The sequence below is a fragment of the Notamacropus eugenii genome, chromosome 5, assembly GCF_028372415.1.
Source record: "Notamacropus eugenii isolate mMacEug1 chromosome 5, mMacEug1.pri_v2, whole genome shotgun sequence".
NCBI classification, from domain to species: Eukaryota; Metazoa; Chordata; class Mammalia; order Diprotodontia; family Macropodidae; genus Notamacropus; species Notamacropus eugenii.
The window spans coordinates 208,857,967-208,881,428 of NC_092876.1; the positions used below are offsets into that span (position 1 = coordinate 208,857,967).

The following is a 23,462-nucleotide window of genomic DNA, read 5'->3' on the forward strand; positions in this document are numbered from 1 at the left end:
ATCTGATCATTCCTGCCTCTGAGGCCATGTCTACACCCATTTTGTCATACTGCCTCACAGGGACTATATATATGAAGAAAATTCACAAGGGGAAAGTTCAGAGGATAGACAACCTATAATTTTGTGAAAAGTCTTTGTCTCCTTCCAAGTAATGTCTTCCACTGACAAAACAACTTTTAGGAGATGACTACAAAGTCCAGATCCATCTAACTTACCGGGCTAAAGAGATTTTGCATTTTCTGACTGTGTGCTATGTAGGGAGTCATGAATTTTGAAGGGTCCACTTTCTTCCGAATAATTCTCTTCCTTTCTGTTGGCTTTGTTGGTTCTTCATCATGAGATACCGTCCGTTTCTCATGGTAAGATACAGGCTGTTCATCCTGGTCAGTTATTGTCCGTGTAGTGGTCGTCTCATAAACTTTGGTTATTGTCTGAAAATTGTGATGGCAAATAATGATTATCACAAAGGGAAAAATACTACACCAAGGTGCTGATACCCAGCATACTGATCTAGGTCAGTCCATTTTATTCCGGTGATATTTTTGTATATTATATAAAGCAAGATGTAGCTCACAATATCCAAATAAAGACATGCAATATCGTACCATGGGATGCACTATATTGTCTGCTCACAGACATATTTTTCAACTGCTATAGACAGTATATATTAAAGTTTTTTCTTATTAATGTATACCATTTTGTTAAAAGCTTATTCACGGTAATAAATGCTAGAATTAAATGTTATTTAATTTTTTTATTGTTATTAAGGTTTCAGTGGCTCTCTTTTTAATCAACATGCCAAAGGAAAGTTTAATTCAAATTATTTTAAAGCTGGGAAAAGAGAAACAAATAAAGTTCAGATTTTGAGTCTCATAACAGTTTGTGAAACTGATGAAGAAAGAGCTAAGTACAAATGGCTGGCAGCTTTAATTAAAAACACTTGTTTGTTTTGTAGGCTTTCTCTCCTTCCTCATGCTTCTGAGACAATATGAAAGGCAATAATTAACCCTAGACAACAGAAATTAATCATATCAAATACAACAGACTAATAAGCCACCATCTTATTTTTTAATTAAATGAGTGTGAATATCATGCTCAGTGATGAATTATTATTTCATAGGAGTGAAAAGCGCTTCAGATATAGCATGCTATTTATCTCCTATGGCAACCCTATCTGGTAAGTCAGAAATTAGAATTACATTTTATAAGCAAAGAAACCAATGTCATGCAGTCCTTGCAGTCAAAACAAATAACCAAGCACCTGGGCATCATAGAAATATATTCTTTTAAACTAGAAAAAAATTACCTCTCCTGACCCAAAAGTTCCTCTGGACAGTTATGAAGAGACATTTAATTAAAAATGAAAGTATGTAGCTAAGTGATCAGTCTCAAGCATTGCCAAAGCATGGCCATCCAATTGTTTTTTAAGCATGGAGTCATATTAACTAGGACATTAACCCTTTGCCATTTTCTAAAGGAGTTAGTTTCTAGACAGATACAACACTTACTGCGAAGCACTCAGTGTTAGCCCCTTGGTTTATGGTTTGCCAAGCATTAAAAGATAGATTTGCATGCAGAAAACCACACCAAGTTTCATCACAAGAGAGGTATTTCACCTTGAAAAAAGAGCTCCAAGTTGGAATATCTATCTGAATGTCTTACTCAGAATTTCAAGTGAATTAAGTCTGAGTAGCATTACATGCATCATGTCAAAAAGGAGAAAGAGGACACCCTTATTGACGTAAATGATGATTTGCAGGTTGGCAGTCCTTGGCAGTGATGTTGCATGCATCTACATCGCAGATCACAACTGCAACCCAACAGGTAAGAATACTGGATACGTGGCCTTCAATTCTAGTTCATATCATCCATATTATAACCAGGACTTCCCCCCCAAAAAAATTTCTGAGAAATCATCCTTAAACATCTTGTTTATTATTTTGAATTTTAAGATGGTGAAATAACCCTTCAGACATAGGTCCCCCACCCCACAAATGTGAATGACTCCTCCCCACAGTGGTGCTGAGAGACTGTGAACAGCCCCAAGCCCAAGGCAATATCATAAGGGTGCTGCTCATGCAAGTGTCCTGAGGCTTTACCTCGCCCGGAACTTCTTCGTAGACAATCTCTTCTGTGTAGTACTAAAAATAGAGTACAAATGCCGTGACTTCATTAGAAGAGACCGTGACGGCTCTTACCTGATTCTCCTCCTCAACTACTCCTCCATTCTATGTCATTAGTTTAGCTGACTTAGGAAGGTGCAGTGGAAAGGATGCTGGATTTGAAGGCACTGTACCCAGTTCTAACACTTACCAAATTATTTTATCCTCTTATGTATCACTTTGGTCATCTATAAAATTAGGGAATTAGACTAGATGGCTTCTAAGGTCCCTTACAATACTAAATCTATGATCCCATGATTCAAAGGTTCTTTTTAGCTCCTAATCTGTGATGCTGTGATCTTCACAGAAAAGAAACTGATGAGGGAAATGGGATAAACAAAATGTAAGCCCTTTTGGTTCCTTAGGGGAATTTTGGCAACTTGGTTAGGCTATCTATTCTCAGCTCTATCTATCTATCTATCTATCTATCTATCTATCTATCTATCTATCTATGTCTGTCTGTGTGTCTATTCATCTGTCTGTTTGTCCGTTTGTTTAGTTTTCCACATCTGTGCCGCATACTGTTCCATTCAACAGTTTAGGAAGTATAACGAGGACAAGAGGATTCAGTGCTGCTTGGTCTCCAGTTGAAGATAGGATGTTAGACCAGAACTTGCAAGTCAATAATTAAGGTAAATGTCAGCATATCTTTCAAATATCTTCTTTCTGAAATACAGCCTTTATGATGCAGAGGCTTGAAATATTCAGAGAGCCAAAATAAGAAGTTGTAGGGTTGTGTGCATTGTCTATATAAATATTATCTGTGAAAAACAGTAATTGACTTTACATATTGACTGTCTGCTTTCCATACATTTCTTATTTATTCACTAAATTTTAGAGCTCGAAAAAAGCTTTTTTGAGGCCTGGAGAGAACTGGTTTGTACAAGTTTATATAGCTAACCAGCAAGCCAGTATTCTTTACACTAATACTTCATCCTGAATAGAGAAGAAAGAAACTATATAACTTCAAGGGACATACATTTTACTTCACTTTAAGCTAGTTAAAAATTAACAAATTCATTCTTTTTGTTTCTTTGCCTTTTTATCCCCAACACCTAGCACATACTACCTTGCATATAGTAGGAGTTTAATAAATCCTTTTATAATTGATCTAAATTCAACCCAGAAATATACATACTCCTGTAAATAACTATGAGATAAGAGGCTCTCTCATATGAAATACTACTATCGTGAGTGTGTGTGTGTGTGTGTGTGTGTGTGTGTGTGTGTGTGCGCATAATTTCAGTTCATGACTCTCTCTCTTCCTCTTAGGGTGCTGAATTAATCTCTTCAAGTCCCATAATTTCATTCAAGCAGGTTGACTTCCAAGGGACTAAGAATTGCCCTTGCTAGAAGAGAAGCAAAACAAAATATCTTCCCAATACACAGATGGGGTAAGCTTAACTATCTTGCCATCACCACTTCTGTGGAATCTGTAACCTAGATCTGTAAACCAAGCCTGTGTTTGTTCTTCTGACATCACCAGCAATAAAGAGGCCAGAATTAGAAGCTGGCTGACATTTTCCTGAAGATACGTAAGAGAAAGTAGAATTTAGCTCCCTCTGCCTCAGCCTTATCCAACCCTATTGGACAAGTGGCAGGAAAGGCTCCTTTAGGTCAAGCATAACAGGAAAAGAGATGAAAATAAAGGATCTGGATCATGTTCTCAGTCATCAAAATACTTACATAATAGCATATTTTTCATTCTTTCTATTGTCATTACTAAAATATGCACCCAGGAGGAGCAGAAAAATCTCAAGCACCACTTTTTCTGTCACTGTTCTCCTTTTCAGAATACACATTCTTGGGTCATCTTGAGGTAAACCCTGCTCTTTACTGAGAGGCATTACCCAAAGCATTGATTTCAACCTATCATTTTTATACCTGCCACTACTGGGGGACCCATTTCTTGGTTAAAAATCAATAAGGCCTAGAACTCATGCTAATAGACATTTATTTTCTGATTCTTCCTGCTGCATTATAATCTTTTATTTTGCAGCCAAAGGCCACACTACACTGGCCTACATGGATATCTGTTTGTCATTGTGTTCTACCACAGAAAACATTTCAGGGTAGCCAGGTGGTGCAGTGGGTAAAACACTGAATTTGCAGTCAAGAAGTCCTGAGTTCAAATTCAAACCTCAGACCCTAGACAAGTTGCTTAACACTCAGTATGCCTTACTTTCCTTATCTGTAAAATAAGAATAACAATAACACCTCTCAGAGTTGTTATGAGGATCAAATAAGATAATGTTTGTAAAGCACTCTGCAAATCTCAAAGTGCTATATACATGCTAGCTATAATTAAATGCCACCTTACAGTGGTATAGCCCTTCACAGTATACCAGGCCCACACAATCCCTGGGAAAATTCTCGATAGGTATGCTACCATGGTACCATGCTCTAGAAAGACTCACTGCATCAAGAGGGAAAACCAAATTAAACAGAAACACTGGAAAATGTTTCCAATGTTGTTAGCAAAAATTAAAATAATTTTCTGCTTGCTCTCCCATTTTACCTGTATTACAGACTCAGTATCAATAAGCATGTCTTTAAGAAATATGACCAAAACCTTCATAGCATTGTGAAGAGATTTACTTAATAAATATAAATTTATTTATATGTATTTTATAATAGATTTATAACATTTTGTAATATATTATAACATATATATAATTATAAATGTTATAATATAATAATTTTATAATAAACACAATATATTTATATATAAATAAATATGTAATGTATGTATGTGTATATATATATATATAAAAAGAGATTGGTGGGCTGAACATCTACGTCAAGCCTCATCATTATCTTCCACTACAGTGTTTCTAATTAGACCTTCCACCCCAGTCTTTGTCATTTCCTTCCTTTTCGTGTTTACTTGGCCGTGGTGGATACTCTCAGGACAATTTTATTTCATATGTTTAAGGCTGATTGGTTTCCTTAGAGGGAAATTTTTTTTGAAACTAGTTCCTCTCTGTGTTTTTGGAGCCCTTTATTGATTAGTCTAATTTCTACAACAACTCCATTTTGATAGTGTTTCCATTGCCGTCAATAAGGCATTGGTTCACAACTCCAAGAGACAGAACAGAGTTGTTTAGTTTCCACTGGTCAGATACAGAACAGAGAATAAAGCACAAAGCAATAAGGTGGAGGAAATGGCAAGGGTAGACTCACTAAAAATTATTTATTACATTTCTATGACATCTAAGGCAATCTATTCAAGGACTAATTGTAATTTCTATTAATCTAAGAAGACAAAGGAGCTGAGGATGATCCTGATGTTTACCTTAACAAATTACTTTTTTCTCTCCTATGAGCAAGTGTTCTAGCATAATATTAATTTGTTATGGATGCTATACCTGTCTTCAGATATCTAAAGGGCAATCATTTGGAAGCAGATTATTCTGTATGATCCCAGATGGCAAAACCATAACCGATAGAAGATAGATGAATCAGATTTCAGGTCAATATGAGGTGCAGCTTCATAACAGTCTATTCTATGCCCAAATGGAGTGGATTGCCTCAAGATACATAATGTTATTCATTCCTGGAGGTATTCAGGCAGAACGTGGATGGCCAGTGGTGAGAGTTATTGTAGAGAGAATTCACATAAATTATAGGAGATTGAACTAGACCTGAAGACACAAAAGGAAACAATCCAAAGAGGAAAGATGGGATTTGTCCTAAGAAACTGATATGAATACGCATGGAACTTACCAAACAACCTAGATCATTAAAAGAAATGTACAGAAGATAGAAGCAATGCCAAACAATGAGCACAAGAGCATGATATGGTCCCATAAGAATAGTGATAAAAATGCTACATGATGAGCTGAGGCTGGTGATAGAGGTTAAAATCAACAAATAGGCTTTTTTTTTTAAACAACTTTGGAAGTAAAAGGTGGATTATGATCACTGATAACAGAGAGAAGATAACTCTTACTTTGGTTTTTTTTTTCTCTGCAAAGGAGAATGAGCTTTAAAGAGGAAATGCCAATGAAAATAACTACCATGAAGTTGATATGCAAGATAAGTAAAGGGACAGTAACAGACACTTTGCTGCCCTTGATGAATTCAAGACCACGGACCCAAATGAAGCACATCTCAGCATCGTTAAAGAATTAGCACATATCACTGTCGGTGATATTGGAAATATTATGAAGAGGTATTATAAGATTAGAGAAACACAAATGTCCCAATTTTCAAAAAAAAAGAGAGAGAGAAAGAAAAGAATATGAATATTATAGGCCAGTAAGACTGACTTTAATTCCTATGAAAATTTTAGAATGGATAATTAAAGAGATGGTAGATTCATATCTAGAAAGAGAAGTGGTGATTTTTTAGTCAGTTTGTATAAGAAAACTAGAATAAAAGAAAAAATGAATGAAAGAAAGAAAGTGAAAAATAACATGCTTAAGTCCGTATTCAGTCAATATTAGTCCTTTCTCTAAAGGCGGACAAAAGCTTCATTAATAGTCCTTTGGGATTGTCTTGGGTCAGGGTATTGCTGAGAAAAGCTGAGTCATTAACAGTTCTTCATCAAACAATATTGCTGCTACTGTGTGCAGTGTTCTCCTGGTCCTGTTCACTTCACTATCCATCAGTTCATGTAAGTCTTTTCAGGTTTTTCTGAAATCATCCTGCCTATCATTTCTTACATCACAATAATATTCTATCACAGTCATATAACACAGTTTGTTGAGTCATTCTCCAATTGATGGGCATCCCTTTGATTTCCAATTCTTAGTCACCACAAAAAGAAATGCTATAAATATTTTTGCACAAACAGGTCCTTTTTTTGGATGTCTTTGGGATATAGATTGCTGGATCAAAGGGCATGCATAGTTTTATAGTCCTTTGGGCATAGTTCCAAATTACTCTCCAGAATGGCTGGATCAATTCACAATTCCACCAACAGTGCATTAGTGTTAATTAGGGAATGACTTGGATTTTTAAAAATTTGAGTCACTTCTGCATACATTTGAGAAAAGAGGCCTATATCAAAGAAATCTATAAAAATTTCCCCCTAGTTTTCTGCTTTCCTTATAATTTTGGTGGCCTGGTTTTTGTTTATACAAAATCTTTTTAATTTTATATAATCAAAATTATCTATTTTACATTTTGTAGTACTTTCTGTATCTTCTTTGGTCCTAAATTCTTACCTTACCCATAAATCTGACAAATTATTTCATGCTCTCTTAATATACTTATGGTATCACCCTTTGTGTGTAAATCATGTATCCATTTTGATCTTATCTTGGTATACAGTAGGAGAGGTTAATCTACTCTATACCCAGTTTTTGCCATATTTTTTTCCAGTTTTCCTAGTAGGTTTTGTCAAATAATGAGTTTTTGTTCTAAGAGTTTAGATCTTTGGGTTTATCATATGGTAGATTACCATGGTCATTTACTATAGTGTAATTTGTACTTCATCTATTCCACTGATAAACCAATCTTTTTCTTATCCAATATCAGATTGTTCTGATAATTACCACTTAATAATATAATTTGAGATCTAGTATGGCTAGACCCCTTCTTTTGTATTTTTTTCATTGATTCTCTTGATATCTTTGAACTTTTGCTTTTATTTTTCCTAGTTGAATAAAATATTTTTTGATATATTGATTGGTACGGCACTGAATAAATTGATTAATTAAGGTAGAATTGTCATTTTTATTCCGTTGGCTTGGGCTACTCATGAGCAATTAATATTTTTCCAATTGTTTAGATCTGATTTTATTTGTGTGAAAAGTGTTTTATCATTGTGTTCGTCCTGGGTTTGTCTTGGCAGGTAGAGCCCAAGTATTTTATATTGTCTACAGTTACTTTAAATGGGATTTCTCTTTCTATCTCTTGCTGCTGGACTTTGTTGGTAATATATAGAAATGCTGATGATTTCTGTGGGTTTATTTTATTTCCTGCAACTTTGCTAAAGTTGTTGATAATTTCAAGTAGCTTTTTAAATTGATTCTGTAGAATTTTCTGAATATAACATCATATCATCTTCAAAGAGGGATAGTTTTATTTCCTCATTGCCTGTTCTAATTCTTTTAATTTTTTTCTTCTCTTATTGTCATAACTAATATTTCTAGTAGCATATTAAATAGTAGAAGTAATAATGGGCATATTTGAGGTTTCCTTGGCAAAGATATAGGAGTGGTTCACCATTTCCTTCTTCAACTCATTTTACAGATAAGAAAACAGAGGCAAACAGAGTTAAGTGACTTTCCCAGGGTCACAAGCTAATAAGTGTCTGAGGCCAGATTTGAACTCAGGAAGATGAGATTTTCTGACTCCAGACCCAGCACTCTATCTATTATATGATCTAAATGCCCTGCACTTGACCCTGTGCTAGGTAACATATTTTTATGACTAATTTGGATAAAAAAGATATGGTATGCTCATCAGATATGCAGATGAGACAAAGCTGGGAGAGCAGAAAGGGCTGACTAATGACAGAGTAGACATCCACAAGGATCTTAATAAGCTAGAACACTGTGCTGAACCTAGTAAGATGAATTCAAAACAGATAAATATAAATATTTTTACATTTTTGTAAAATTACATTCTTACATTTAGATACAAAAACTCAACCTCACAAGAATAAGATGTGGTTGGAAGAAATCTGTGGATTATAAGCTCACAATGGGTCAGCAGTATGATGAGGCAGGCAAAAGAACTAATGTAATCCTAAACTGCATTACGAGGCACTGCTTCAAGGAATGGAGAAGCAATGGTCCCAGTATTCTTCACCCTTGTCAGAACTCCTCTGGAGTATTAGGTTCAATTTTTGGATCAAAAATTAATAAGGACATTGATAAACTTGGGGACAAAATATGGTTTCCAAAGTAATAGTAATATCACAACATAACTAATGTGGAAAATGTGTTTAAGATGATTGTACATTTATAGTCTATGTCAGATTGCATGCTATCTTGGGAAAGGGGAAAGGGAATAAGGAGGGAATATTTAGAACTCAAAATCTTATAAAAGTGAATGTTGAAAACTAAAAACAAATAAATTAATTAAAAGCCAAATAATAGTAATTAGCCTTGATCTTAACCAAAAGACTATAGTAATGCAGTTTTTTTCATTATTATTTCTTTGACACATTTTTTTTTTCCAGATAGGTCACAAAATTTGCTAATGAAATTTTCAAATATTTTATTTGAAATGTAACCTAGAACATCAGTCTAAGAAATACCTTAACAAAAAGATGGGGAAAAGTGATATTTTTTTCCTAGAGCTCCTCCCATATAAAGGACATATTTGGAAATATTCAGATGATATTTCTATCCTCTTTTTGATCAAGAGTTAATTATTAAGCATTTTCATATCCATGAGTTTATGGGTAGTTGGAGAGCTAAGTCACATAATTATTTCCAGAGAATTTCTGGTTCTTAATCTCTCTCTGAATGTAAAGATAGAAAATGAGATTAGTTTAAGAAAATTCAATAAACATTTATAAAATAACTTCTATGTAACACAAGGCCCTTTGTCAGAGCCAAGATGAAAAAAATTATACAATCACTATTTTCAAAAAGCATACAATCTAACCAGAGAGACGACACATTTACATAAATTAGACGTGGGGTAAAATGTGAAAAGTACAAAGGAAAGACTGAGGCAAAGGGTTATGAAAAATACGAAGAGGAAGATATTGCTTTCTGCTGGGGCAATCAGGGAAAATATCATGAAAGGAAGTGACATGTGAGCTATACTTTGAAAGAAGAAAAAAATTTCAAAAGGTGAAAAAGTACTGGGCACTCCAAGAATGGGAGATGGTTAGCATAAATACATAAAGCTAGGAAACACCAAAGCAGTATAATTTGACTGGACATAAGGTAGATGAAGAATAATAGTGTGAAACAATATTGAAAAAGTAGATTGAAATGAAATTGTGAAGGATCTTGAATGCCAAGCTAATAATAAGTTTGCGTTTTGTCCAGGAAGCAATGGGAGTTTTTGTGCAGAGGAATGACATTTTCAGATATATACATCAGAAAGATTATTTGGTGGTATATCATAAAGGAAAAAAACTAAAGGAGTGGAGACAATCCAGGAAGCTATTAAATGTATCCAATTAAGAGGTAATTGAGACCAGAACCTGGTTGTGATCAGAGTAAATTGAAAGACAAATTTTAAAATTACTCTTCATTGAATAAAAAGTTAGGGACTAATTAGAAATTATAGATTCTCATCAGAGAGAACTGAGAGTATTTAACAATGATGAAATTTCAGAGGTAAAAGTGAGAGAAGGGTCAAAGATGATACTGAAGTCCTATGCTTCAGTATCTAGGAGGATGATAGTGTGGAAAAAGAAAGAGAGAAATTAGAATGTGGTGTAAGTCTGAGGTATGATTATGAATTTTGAACTTGCTGATCATGATGTGTCAGTAGGACCTGGGTGGTGAATACATCCAATAGTATGTGGCTTAGGATCAGGGCTAGATGTATAAGTTGAAAGTCATCCAGAGAGATCATTGAAGAAAGAGTATGGATGAGATCACCAGTGAAGACAGAGTAGATGAAGAAGGAGAATAAAACCACTGAAAGATTTCAGAAGACACTCACACTTGCTGGCAGAATTAGAGTAGAGAGGCAGTGGGGAGCAGGATTGGTTTGAGAAGGAAGAAGAAAGGCAGACAAAGGAGTAGTCAGAGAGGCAGGGAAAGAGGCAGAAATGAGAAGCACAACCATTTGGCAAATGAAGGGGAAGAGAAAGATGGAATAATAGTTTGAATGAGTCTAGGAAATGCTTTTTAGGATAGAAAGAAAACTCAAAACATTAAGACTTCAAAAAAAAAAACAATTTGTGGAAGAAGATCCAAAAGGAAAAGTGCTCTGAAACTTGAGGGGAGAAGTCTTCAAAAGCTGTGCTGGGAGAGTTTCACTAGGTGTACCACAAATTATATGGAACTTAACTTGCAATTGCTTGGATGTCTGGGATCTCCCTAACCACTCTGTAGTGTTTTGACAGAAGAGAATAATATGGTGCTATGAGCAAAAAAAAAAAAGCTTGAAAAGCACCATTCAGGATGCTACTACAGGCTCATTTTCTCTCAAGTTCTATTTTTAATTAAAAATAAAACACAAACTTTCTCCTTCTGTTGGTCACTTGGGCAAAAGCAGAGACTCAGTGGGAAATTGTTAATGGCAATTGCACCTGGTAAAGACTTTGGAGATAAATAAATCAGAATTCATAAAAAGGAGATTTTTTTTTCCCCAAGGAATGAGAATCTGACTCATATTATAGAAACTCTCTTTGAAGTCAACACTAGTATTTATTTCTTTACTCTCTGGTAAGAAGTAAGTAATGATGCTGTCACTGGGACTTACTTCCTCCTCCTGTTCTTTCTTCTCTGGTGCTTTGTTCATTTTGGGAATAAGGAAAATAAGCGGGTGCATCAGGGGTAGGTTTTCAAGGCCAAATGAAAAAATAGCCTTTAGTTCACACTTTTTTTTAAGAAGAAAAGAAAAGTTTAGCTACAGTGGTGGGATTTCCTTTTGGTCCTGATTCCCACATAATTATAGTTAAACTCAACTAAAAATATCCACCTTCTTATATACTAGCAATGCCTTTGTGAATTTAAAAGAGACAATGTCATTTTTAAATGATTGATTCACTTACAAGGCAGTGACTAATGCCCTATAAAACAAAAACAAAAACAAAATAGTCAGTCATCAGGCATTATTCATCTTACCTCCACCACCTCCTCATATTCTTCATCATCCGCCATGTTCACAGAGTAGTGCTCTTGTTACCTTCAACCTTTTAATATCACAAACAAATAAAAACACATTAGACATTTTCCTCAGGAATGAAAATGGGCATATGACACTAGTAGTCTAAAGCAATGCGATGTATTCAATGCACACATACACACAGATTTCTTGTCATAAAAAGTGAGACTAGGGATTTAAAACCCAATTTTTAAAACATCAAAACCAAATCTTCCTTTCACTGGCTTCCCTTATTCATGTATGATACAATTGCTTATTGGTTGCATTTTCCAACTAGACATATTTTGGAGAGAGGAGATTAGAGTTAGGGAGGAAATGAGAAGCACAATGTTCACATTTCTACCAACTTGGGCCAAAAGTATTTTCATTGAATATAGTCAATAAGAAAAAATAATTTCAATTTTTCAGAAAAATTAAGTTTTGAATTACCTAAAAATGCAAGAAAACAATGTGTTTCCTCTGGTATAGCTTTTATTGTGCTGAATACCTCAGAAGAAAAGCTCACAATTAAAGAGTCAAACTAGGTCACACAAAGAAAACTATGTCTTAATAAATTAAAAAAAAAAACACACAATGACCTCGGGGTACTGGGGTTAGTCTCTCCCCACACACCATTGGCTTGAATGGGCACTCCCTCTTTTTTTCCAAATCTTGTTCAAACCTGAAAAATATCAAAATCCACACAATATGGGTTTAAAAATACACAGAATGAGGAACCTTTGATAAACATTTCTAATTGAGTTACTAATGAGAGGTTCTCCCTGTCAGATTTGAGGACCCTGGTTTGATGCTAGTATACAGAATCCTGAGGCTTGTTGGTGAGAGATGATGCTTTACAACAGCTGTTCCTTGCTGCAAAGATATTTGCCATGTAAGCCAATACCCCTAAATCATTGGCTGGTTTTGTTTAGCTAGCGAAACAGTCATTCCTTCTGAGGCAAATGGAGCCCAGTAGAGCAGGTTAAATATAGGAACATACAACATGGTCCCTTTTTTAGTGCAAATACATTAGGAGAAATATGGAGGGCAAAAAAAGATTTTGTTAGAGACAAGTGCTAATATCACCAAAGAATGAACAACTTGGTTAGTAAGGACCCTAACTCAAATTAAAAGCCCTTAATTTGGGATATGAATAAGTAGCAACAGATGACAAAGCCCTCAATTTCCCATCTCTTTTTCCTTTTTCACTAATTTTTCCCCAGTTATGACCCACAATTTTGTAAAAGACTTCAGCAGAAGCTTCATAATTTCCTGTGATAGAATAATCTGCCCCCCAAAAAAGAAGTCCACCTTACCATTAATATATAAAATAAATTTCCTAAGCAGCAAAGCCTCTCCAACTCTTCCCTCCTGAGAACCCCAGGCAAGAGCAGCCCAGATGCACCCGCTCCTGAATTATCATATGGCAAGAGCAGCCAATCGGCTCTCGAGTTGCTCAAGTTTCAGAAGCTAAATATACTGAGTGATCCTTTTGAAGGCCACCTGTTCAACAATTCTGCTCTGAGAAAGAAGTTTATAACTTGTGCTTACAGTTACTTAAAATCCATTGGAATTTTAGTTCATTTCCAGGACCTGGATAATCAAGTTTAGAGTCAAACTAATAGCCATTGAACTCCTCATTCAACACTAGACTCATCAAATCATATTTTACTGAAAAGCTTGACTAAAACACTGCATCTCAACTATTAAAGGGACTTTACACTTAACAAATTCCCCAAGTACTTTGTCAACTCATGATCTTTCCAGATAAATATCTGTATACATGTCCCCTTAGCCTGCTACAAATAGGCTACTGTGACTCCAGGGAGAAGAAGAATGGAACGAGACCTGAAAACCTAAAAACAAATCACCAAAAGAAGTGAAGAAGCAGATTAATTTATTAATTACCACACACTTCAGGCTAAGCATGGTACTAGTGACAAGAAAGAAAAAGAGAGATTTACAAAAGAAAGAGAAAACTTGATACCTATCCCAGATCTCTCACACACATATTTATAAAATTATGTCCATTAGAGTATAAATGAATGCAATATAAATAAAAGAAGCATGAAATACAGTAGTAATTTAATTTATATAGCACTAAATCCAGAAATACTTTTTAGAAAAGGCATTCTTAACATGGAATGTTTGAACTTTTAAAAAAAATTTAACTATTTCAATATGACTGGGTTTTTTTGTAAACCTATATATTTTATTTTATGCATTCCCAGCCTTCCTCAGGGACCCATGACATGTATAAAGTTAAGAACCTTTGTCTTAGAGAGGGTGAAAAAATGCATATACTTTGTAGGAAATTAAATTTCTATAATATTGTGGATGTTACTTTAGTATTTGATGGTGGTGACAAAATTTGGAAGTCTGATGGATGCCCAGAGATACAAAAATCATTTGAAGCAATTAAGTGATGTTAGCCTGGAGAAGCAGGGGACATGATAGCTATTTTGAAGGATCTGCAGGAACATAAAGTAAAGGGGATTAGCTTCATAACGAGTTTTATAACCTTCAGTTTGCTGACTACTTCAATAAATCCGTGATCTCATCCATGTTACTCCCCTCCAAGGGTACAGATCCATACCTTCTTGTTCTGAGATCAGATGGGTTAATATCTGTAGTACAGTACAGCATCTGGCACATAGTAGATCCTTAATAAATGCTTGTTCCCTGCCCTCTGCCCCGGGTCATTCTGCGACCATGTTCTCCTATAAATCCTCCATAGAAGATTAACCCATTTCATTGAAGATCTCCTCAAGGTCTCTTAATATTTTGTAAATACCAGAGAAGTACTAGGGGTGTTCACCTGTCATTTCTTACTTTCTCAAGATGGCTAATCTATCTCCTTTCCAGTCATACATTTCCTAGATGGTTTATTTTATATCATTTCTTGTGCGAGTTATCTTTGATAATATACTGCTTCATACTTTCACCTGCTATGCAACTCTCTATTGCCTTTTTGATCACCCACAATTATGATTCTATAGAGACTGTTGTGCTCCATGATTCACTGACCCTAAAAAAATGTTGCTATTTCCTCATTTATAAAATAAAATAAATAAGAAGGTTGGATGAGATAGATCCTTTCTAGCCCAAAGAGTGTGAACATTTTCAGTGATCTAACTCCACCCACCCTAAACTGATTTTAGATTCAAGGCAGCCAGCTACTGATCTCTTGACATATATCTTGTGAGAGTGAACTGAGATGATCCAAGCCAACCCAATCCAATCCAGTAAATACCTACTATGTGCAAGGCATTCTACTCTGCACTAGAGTTACAATGATAAAAATGAAAAACAATCTCTTCACTTAAGAAAGTTATAGTTTACTGGGGAGATGCAACAGGTAAACAGAGAATACACACAATGATATGGAGAGTGGGCACTAACAACTCTAGTGATCAGGAAGGCATCCTGTAGGAAATAGAATATAAGTTGAGCCTGGAAAAAAAGCTAGGGATTCCAAAAGGTGGAGGTGATGATGACGGAGTACATTTTAGCCATTAGGGATATCCTGTACAAAAGTATAAATATGGGAGATGAACCATCATGTTTAAGGAATAGAAAGTAAGCCAATCTGACTAAAATATGGAGTGCCTGAAGGGGTGTAACATGAAATAAGTCTGGAAAGGTAGGCTGGAGCCAGATCCTAAGTTTTTAATGTTAAATTTCCACTGTTCCCTGAATCATATGGTGATGAATAAAATTTTATATTTCATCCTAGAGGCAACAGAGAACCACTGAAATTTCTTAAGTAGGGTTGAAGAAGGGTTACATGTTCAGAGGTACTTTTGGAAGATTATTTTAGCAGATATGTGAAGGATGAAACCAGTTCAGCTGGTATTGTTCTGAGTCCAGACAAGAGGTGCCTAAACTGGGTTTTATAAATAGAAGAAGAGAACATTTTCAGGGATGGTGTGGAGGGAGAATTAATAAGCCTTGGCAACTGATTGGATATGGTGGGTAAGGGAGAGAAAGGCATCAAGGATAACTCTAACTTGAGAACTTACTGGAGCAGTAATTGTTACCTCAACAAAGAAGTATAGATGAGGTATGGGTTTCTATTGGAATATGTGGCAGAGAAAAATTATGAGTTCTTTTTGAACATGCTGAGTTTGAGTTTCCTAAGAACATCCAAGTGGAGATTTCCAACAGACAGTTGGTGATGTAGGCCCAGAGTCTCAGGAGAAGAGTTAGAAATTTGAATTGAATTTTCTACACAGAGATAATAATTGAAGCCAGAAAAACAGAAGAGCTCACCAAGAGAGAGCTGACAAGATTACCAAATGAGAGTATATGGAGAGTAAAGAGAAGAGGACAGAAGTTTGGGAGATACCCATGGTTAGGGTAGAGGAAAAGACACAGACAAGACTGAGTGGTGGGGGTTTTAATTTTTTTTTGATTCTGAATTTAAGAATCTTAAAAAGAGAATCTTACTTTCAAAACTGATTTTTTTCCAGTTTGTCTGTGCTGAAGGAGTGTTTAAACAAGTAAGAGGAGAACTAGGAATAAATAGTTCCCAGTACTTTCAAGGGATGACATCTTCAGGAAATTCAGTTTACCAAGGGTAGTTGAATATCTATATATATGCATATATATATATATATATATATATATATATATATATATATATATATATATATATATATATATATATAAAATATACACATTTCTTGTTCAGCTGTTCAGTTGTGTCCAAACCTTTGTGACCATATAGATGCTGTCCGTGGGATTTTCTTGGCAAAAATACTGGAGTGGTTTGCCATTTTCTTCTCCAGCTCATTTTACAGATGAGGAAACTAAGGCAAACAAGGTTAAGTGATTTGCCCAGGGTGATACAGTTAGTAAGTATCTGAGGCCAAATTTGAATTCAGGCCCAACACTCTATCCACTGAGTCATCTAACTGCATATATTTACATATATATGCATATAATATGCATATAATCCACATTTATATAATCCTTTCAGGTTTCAAAAGTGCATTTCTCACAAGAAGCATGTGAGATAAGTATTATGATTCCCATTTTGTAGATGAGGGTATTCATGTCCAGAGAAATTTAGTGATTTGCCTGGAATTACACAGCTAGTAAGACTTGGTAATCTGACTAAACCCTAGGGCAGGGGTGGGGAATCTTCAGTCTTGAGGCTTTCTAGGTCCTCAAGTACAGCCCTTTGACTGAATACCAAAATTTGACTGAAATTTGAAATTTGACACAGACTCCCCACCCCTGCCCTACGCTCTTTTCATAACACTGTGATGCTTCTTCACATCATCCCCAAACAGTTGCAGGCCACTTTGCATTCATTCTCAGTGAAGGAAGCCTCCCTTCACCACCCCAGCCATCTCTTCTCCCTCTGAACTTCTCTGGTATTGATCTGACACATGATGTCATGTGTTCACACTTTAGAGATCAGTAATATTGTCTACATGAATACTGCCCCTCCACCGACATACATATCAGTGTTATCAGTGCCTCCTCTATAACTTGGTAGACAGTTTTCTAGAATTTCTGTGGCTGAAACATTCGTCAGGAATCGACCTGATGATGATGAATCTCTTTCTAAATATCTCTTAGCTAGGCTGGTTCTCAAACAGAAAACATCCTGCCGACCAGCAAACCTGAAGCTGCTCCAGCTTTGTAGCACCAGTCAGAGGTCATACTTTGCTGACAAAACCTCCATAAATCGGGGATCATGGCCACATTACAACGAGGCATCAGAACAAGACTTTAGTGGGTAAATAATACTAATCATATATTGCCATGTATAGATATCTATACATGTGTATACATGGCAATATATGATTATCCTTATATATTGCTATGTGTACAGACACATGCATTTATACACATATACATATGTATATATTGTCGTGTGCACAGTATGTGTGCATATATAATACATGTGCACACACATATGATGATGTATACATGCATATTTGTGTATAGATATATTCATGGCAATGTTGAGGTTCAGGGTGCTGGGGGACCCCAAAATACCAACATGCTGAGTCTTACTCGAATGAATTCGACACAAGCCTTCTTAAAGCCAGAGAAAAACAAAGTTTATTAAAGATTTCCCGCACTAGGTTGACTCTTAAGGAGCCTAAGCATTTTTAAGGCTTACATTCACAAGCAGGCCAAATAGAATCTCAGCTAGACAGAGTCTGCGCTGGATTGAATCTGAGCGCCTTCTTGGAGGCAAGATGGAACTTAAATACAGAAAAAGACTGTAGGAGGGTTCTGGGGGTGGTCTGGTAGTCTAGGGTGATGGGAAGAAGGGTTTAGGGAGGGTGTTGAGGAGAAATCCAAGGAGGACCTTAATGGGACTGGGGTGACTGGTCAAGGGTTGGAAATAGATTGAGGCAATCAGGAGATATCAGACAATGGAGGGCTTGGATGGGAAGCAGGTGGGGCAATCCAGAGGTAACAGACAATGGAAGGCCAGGCTAGGCCAAAGGCAATAAATTTGAATATGAAAGGCCAGGTTAAGTGAGGAGATTCAAGTTGAGTTCAGGGAAGTTCCCAGAGTCTGAATCCCATCAGCAATACACATACATACATATGTATATGTGTGTCTAAATATATATACATGCATGCACATAGCAAAATATTATACATTTTTATGTTCATATATGCATGTATACATGGATGGATGGACAGACAGAGACAGACAGGCACATAGATAGATAGATAGATAGATAGACAGATAGACAGATAGATGATAGATAGACAGACAGATAGATGTTATCTGTAATGGCATTAGAATTTCCTAGGGAGCAGAACCTCACAGTACCACCATACTTCCATGTATCTCTCTCAGCATTTAGCAGAATATCTTATACAGAGTATATTTTTAACATCATAAAATCATCAATTTAGACTTATAGGAGGCTTTAAAGGCTATTTTACATGTGTTTTACAGCTGAGGAAACCAAAGCGCTGAATATCTGAGGCAGGATTTGAAAAGATAAACTAAGTGAATGTTAGTCTATATCGCTTTCCTATTCCCCAAAGAGGGCTATAAGACAGGGAGATGGGGAGGAGAGGATCTCTGACTCTTTTTGATCACTTTTCTTCTTCCTGTGACATTGGCACAGCACAACACACTTTTAATCTGGGATGCAGGTGCAATGCTCCAGCCCTGTGACTTTACTTGATCATCTGGACATTAGTGTAATACTTTCAGATGAAATTATCTCACTTAGCCAGCCACAGTGTCTTTATACTTTGGCCATTTCCTTACTGCTTGATAAATACTGGCAAGGATGGCATGCTGGGTGCATTGACAGTGGCAAAGGGCATGGAGCAACTTCAAGAAGAAGATATACCCTGTTCTTCCTCCTCTGAGGCAATCACTGCAGAGCAACCAGAAGCTGGGGGGTGAGGGAGGGCTTCCACAGAACAAGTCACTCATTTTCATGGCAGTAATAACAGCAGCAGCATCCATGGAAGCTGCCTTTCTGCTAGGATAACACTGTCCCAGATCAGCTTAGAAGAAAATTGAACTCTAATGGGAAAACCAATGGAAAACATGATGAAAAGATATGAAATACATTTCAGCCCTCAAGGAAAGGAGGCAGTAGACTACTAGAACAGAATACCATATACATCAGCAGGTATAGACCCCATATTGAATGTTTTCACTTATTTTCTTTGTCACAAGAAAGATTTCAGTATGGAAAAGGAGAATTATAAGGACAAAATACATCAATAAAATATATTTTTAAAAATGAAATATAGGGTAAGAACAGAAGCTGGCTCAGCAAAAAGAAGCATTTGCTGTTTCAAAAAAAAATGTATTTCTATCATTATATTTGGTTTTTAAATGTCCTTCATTTCCAACTGTATCTCTCTACCTCCCCTATCCCAAGAGTCATTCCTTATAACAAACAATAAAAGGGGGTGGGGAAGGAGAAGAAATTCAACAAAATGAATTTACACATCAACTAAGTCTAAAGGAATGTGCCACATTTCTCACCAAAGGTGCTTCTATACGAAGAAAGGAAGGAAATATATTTTATCATCTCTGCTTCAAGGCCAAGCTTTGTTATAGTTGTTCAGTTGCTTCCAACTCTTCATGACCCATTTGAAGTTTTCTTAGCAAAGATATAGGAGTGGTTTGCTATTTCCTTTCCAACTCATTTTATAGATGAGGAACTGAGGCAAAAAGGATTAAGTGACTTGCCCAAGGTCACAGAACTAGTAAGTGCCTAAGGCCAAATTCTAATTCAAGAAGATGAGTCTTTCAAATCCCAAGCCCAGTGCTCTATCTCCTCAATGCCAAGCTTAGTTATTTTAATTACACAATGTCCAGTTTCATTATTGTCATATTTCTGCTTATATTGTTTTAAGTATGCATTATTTTCCTAATTCTGCTTATTTCAACTTTTATCAGTCCATCTAAGTTTTCCTAAGCTTCTTAGAATTCTTCATATCCATCTTTTGTTATGATGCAATAATATCCTGTTACATTCATGTGAAACATGAATTTATCCAGTTTTCAGTTGGTGGGTATCTTCTTTGTTTCCAGTTCTCTGCTAATACACAAGGTTTTAACTACAAATATTTTGTTGTATATGGGACCTTTCCTTCTGATTTTGATCTCTTTAAGTTAGATGCTTAGCAGTGAGATCTTGGTTAAAGAGTATATAGACTTTTTACACACACACTCTCTCTCTCTCTCTCTCTCTCTCTGTGTGTGTTTCTGTCTCTGTCTCCCCCTCCCCCCCCAGTTCCAGAGCATTTACTCTTCATGGTAGATTATGAAATTTCACATGAAATCAACTCATCCTCAGATTCCAAATTCTTGCTTATATAGTGCTACTTGTTTCAAAGTAGGCACATACCACACAGATTGCAATTAAACACATTTATTCTGAATCACTTAGATTCAACCATAGTAGGAATGCTGCTGTGCATAAATATTAACATTACTGTGAAAGATAGCCTTTTCAAGTCTCCCTCCTCAATAATTACCTACAGAATCTATATTGTACACAATATCTGCTTTTATGAAGGTTACCATTTCATCATCTTAGCCATCCCCACCTCTCTCTGGCTCTATTGGCCTTATCTCCAGCCCACTCTCTCCATACAAAGACCTGTGAAAAATAAATAACAATGGGATAGTGAGGAGAGGCCACGGATGTTAAATTGCTCTCTGACTCACTGCAAAGTTTCTTTTGGTCTTTTATGATTTCTTTTAGCCCTCAGGCAAAGAGGTGTTTTTCTGGTCTCATAGGATCATAAATTTAGAGATGGAAGAAATATTTAAAACTACTTAGTTGTCCTCATTTTACAGATGAGGAAACTGAGGTATTCCTCTCCTCTCCCCTCCCTTCCCCTTACCTTCCCTTACCTGAGGGTGTGTTCGTCCTTTGCTGCCAAAGAAGACCATGCCATCAGACAAATGATGACATGACTTGCACTTGACTTTGTTTTAAGTGAGGGAGGGCTGTGCAGGTCACCAGCCTCACTTCTCCTCCAGAGCCGTCTGAATCCAGTGACCAGATATTCATCAGGATGACTGGAGATGACACAGGATGAGGCAATTGGGGTTAAGTGACTTGCCCAAGGTCACACAGCTAGTGTGTTGTCAAGTGTCTGAGGTGAGATTTGAACTCAGGTCCTCCTGACTCCTGCACTGGTGCTCTATCTACTGCACCACCTAGCTGCCTTTTATATCAGGGTAAATGCTATATGACTGATAGTAAATACTATAAATGTTCAAAGGAAAGGGATAATTTTTCTGAACTACATGTAGATCTTGGAAGATAAGAATGTTCTGCCCAAAGAAAGGGAAATTTTGATGACTGAAAGCTATCTAGTTAAATTCCGGTTTACTGGCTAGATTTCTTTCTCAAAGATCAAGCCTTAAACCCAATTCATTCTGAATCTCAAGGATTAGACAACAGGTCCCTGCCCAAGCACCACTTAAATGGTTAATAGCTCAGAGTGAATATAAATAGTAACTGTTTCTTTTTTGGTCAGTAACACTGAGGGTCTTCCCCTGCCAGTTTGATTTTTTTTTTTTATCAACCCTTGATTCACTTCTTAAGGAGGCCTATTCACTGAATGGGTGTTCCCTCACTCAAAGTTAGAATTTGAAAACACCTTGGCTTAAGGACCAAGGTCTCCTACTGCATCCTGGGCCATCTCCAGTCATCCTGAAAGATATCAGGCCACTGGACCCAGATGACGATGGAGGAGAAAGTGAGGCCTCACTCAAATCCAAGTCAATTGCAAGTCATGTTATCATCTCCCTGGTCTCATGCTTCTCTTAAAGAGCAAAGGACAAGCCACAGAGATATGGGCACCCTTCAATCCATAAGAGTAAAATTATTTTCTTGAAAAATCAAATTTTCTTCCCTTAAATCAATATTCAATCAAGATGGTATTTCCACTATGAGAACAATTTCATTATTTTCACTAATATTTCTAATATCAATATCTTTTTGAAGTATTGAATATGTGACTCCTTGATAGCAGAATATTTTCCAGAAGAAAACAAAAAGTTTCAGGAAAGTTAAGTCAACTGCCTTTTACTTTGTCTCAAATGACTCCAATTTCTGAATATTCTGCAAGTGAGTATAAAGGTGCACGGGCTTGTATACAATGCAGTCTGGTTTTTTCACAAAAAGCAGAGGACAGGGGGAAAGTGGGACCTCAGTGTTGTACTCCCTCTACTCTGCAGGTACATCTATACCTGCTCTTCAGTCTCTGGACCATACTTCTCTTCATCTTGAAGCAGCTAGGTAGCACAGTGGATAGAGCACAAGATGTGGAGGCAGGAACACCTGAATTCGAATTCTGCCTCAGAAACTTACCATGTGATTCTAGGCATTACTTAATTTCTCTTAGCCTCAATTTCCTCAAATGTAAAAAGGGGATAACAATAGCACCACCTCCTGAGGTTACTGACAGGCTCAAATGAAATAACAGCTGGCAAATGACAGCTAAAATTCAAAACTGGAACAAATTTAAATTCAAATCTAGCCCTCAGATGTATGGGGAAGAGTAGTGGCAGCCGAATTCAACAGAATGTAGCTCTCATTCTGATTTTGTCCCTGCTCTACAACTGACTGATTCTTAGAAGTGGCTCTCTCGTGGTAGATAGAATGACACCAAGTCAGGAAGCCGTGAGTTCAAACCCTTTTTCCAACACTCACTAGCTGTGTGACCCTGAGTAAATCATTTACCCTCTCTGAGCCTGTTTTCTCATCTGTAAAATGAGGATAATATCTTTAATATTCTTTCATAGGGTTGTGGTAAGGCTCAAATGAAGTAATATATGTAAAGTGTACTACAATCTTTAAAATGCTGTATGTGTAAATGGTTATAAGCAGTGTGTATGTGTGCATGAGTGCGTGCATGTGTGCACATGTATGTGTGTGTGTGTGTGTGTGTGTGTGTGTGTGTAGTAGCATGGTACAGTGAACAGGGTACTAAACTTGAAGTCAGGAAAGCCTGACTTCAAATCCTGTCTCTGACCCTCAGTGGCTCTCTGACTGGGCAAAGTCACTTAACTTTTTAGTGCCTCAGGCAACTCCCTAA

General features: G+C 36.4%; 1 protein-coding gene across 13 annotated transcripts in view; it reads right to left on the reverse strand.

Annotated features, from left to right (window-relative positions):
* The window catches only part of NEB (nebulin), a 241,861-nt gene extending 228,578 nt beyond the window's left edge, over positions 1-13,283 (reverse strand). For 12 of the 13 annotated variants that reach the window (XM_072611945.1, XM_072611950.1, XM_072611946.1 and 9 more), the window contains exons 1-5: positions 13,211-13,283; positions 12,494-12,576; positions 11,876-11,943; positions 2,100-2,141; positions 216-431 (exon numbers count right to left, since the gene is read on the reverse strand). In XM_072611945.1, the coding sequence (XP_072468046.1) occupies positions 216-431; positions 2,100-2,141; positions 11,876-11,911 (294 nt within the window). In that variant the 5' untranslated portion in view covers positions 11,912-11,943; positions 12,494-12,576; positions 13,211-13,283. The remainder of the gene's footprint in view (positions 1-215; positions 432-2,099; positions 2,142-11,875; positions 11,944-12,493; positions 12,577-13,210) is intronic. The other variant, XM_072611940.1, reaches the window with a different exon arrangement.
* Between the last annotated feature and the right edge of the window lie 10,179 nt (positions 13,284-23,462).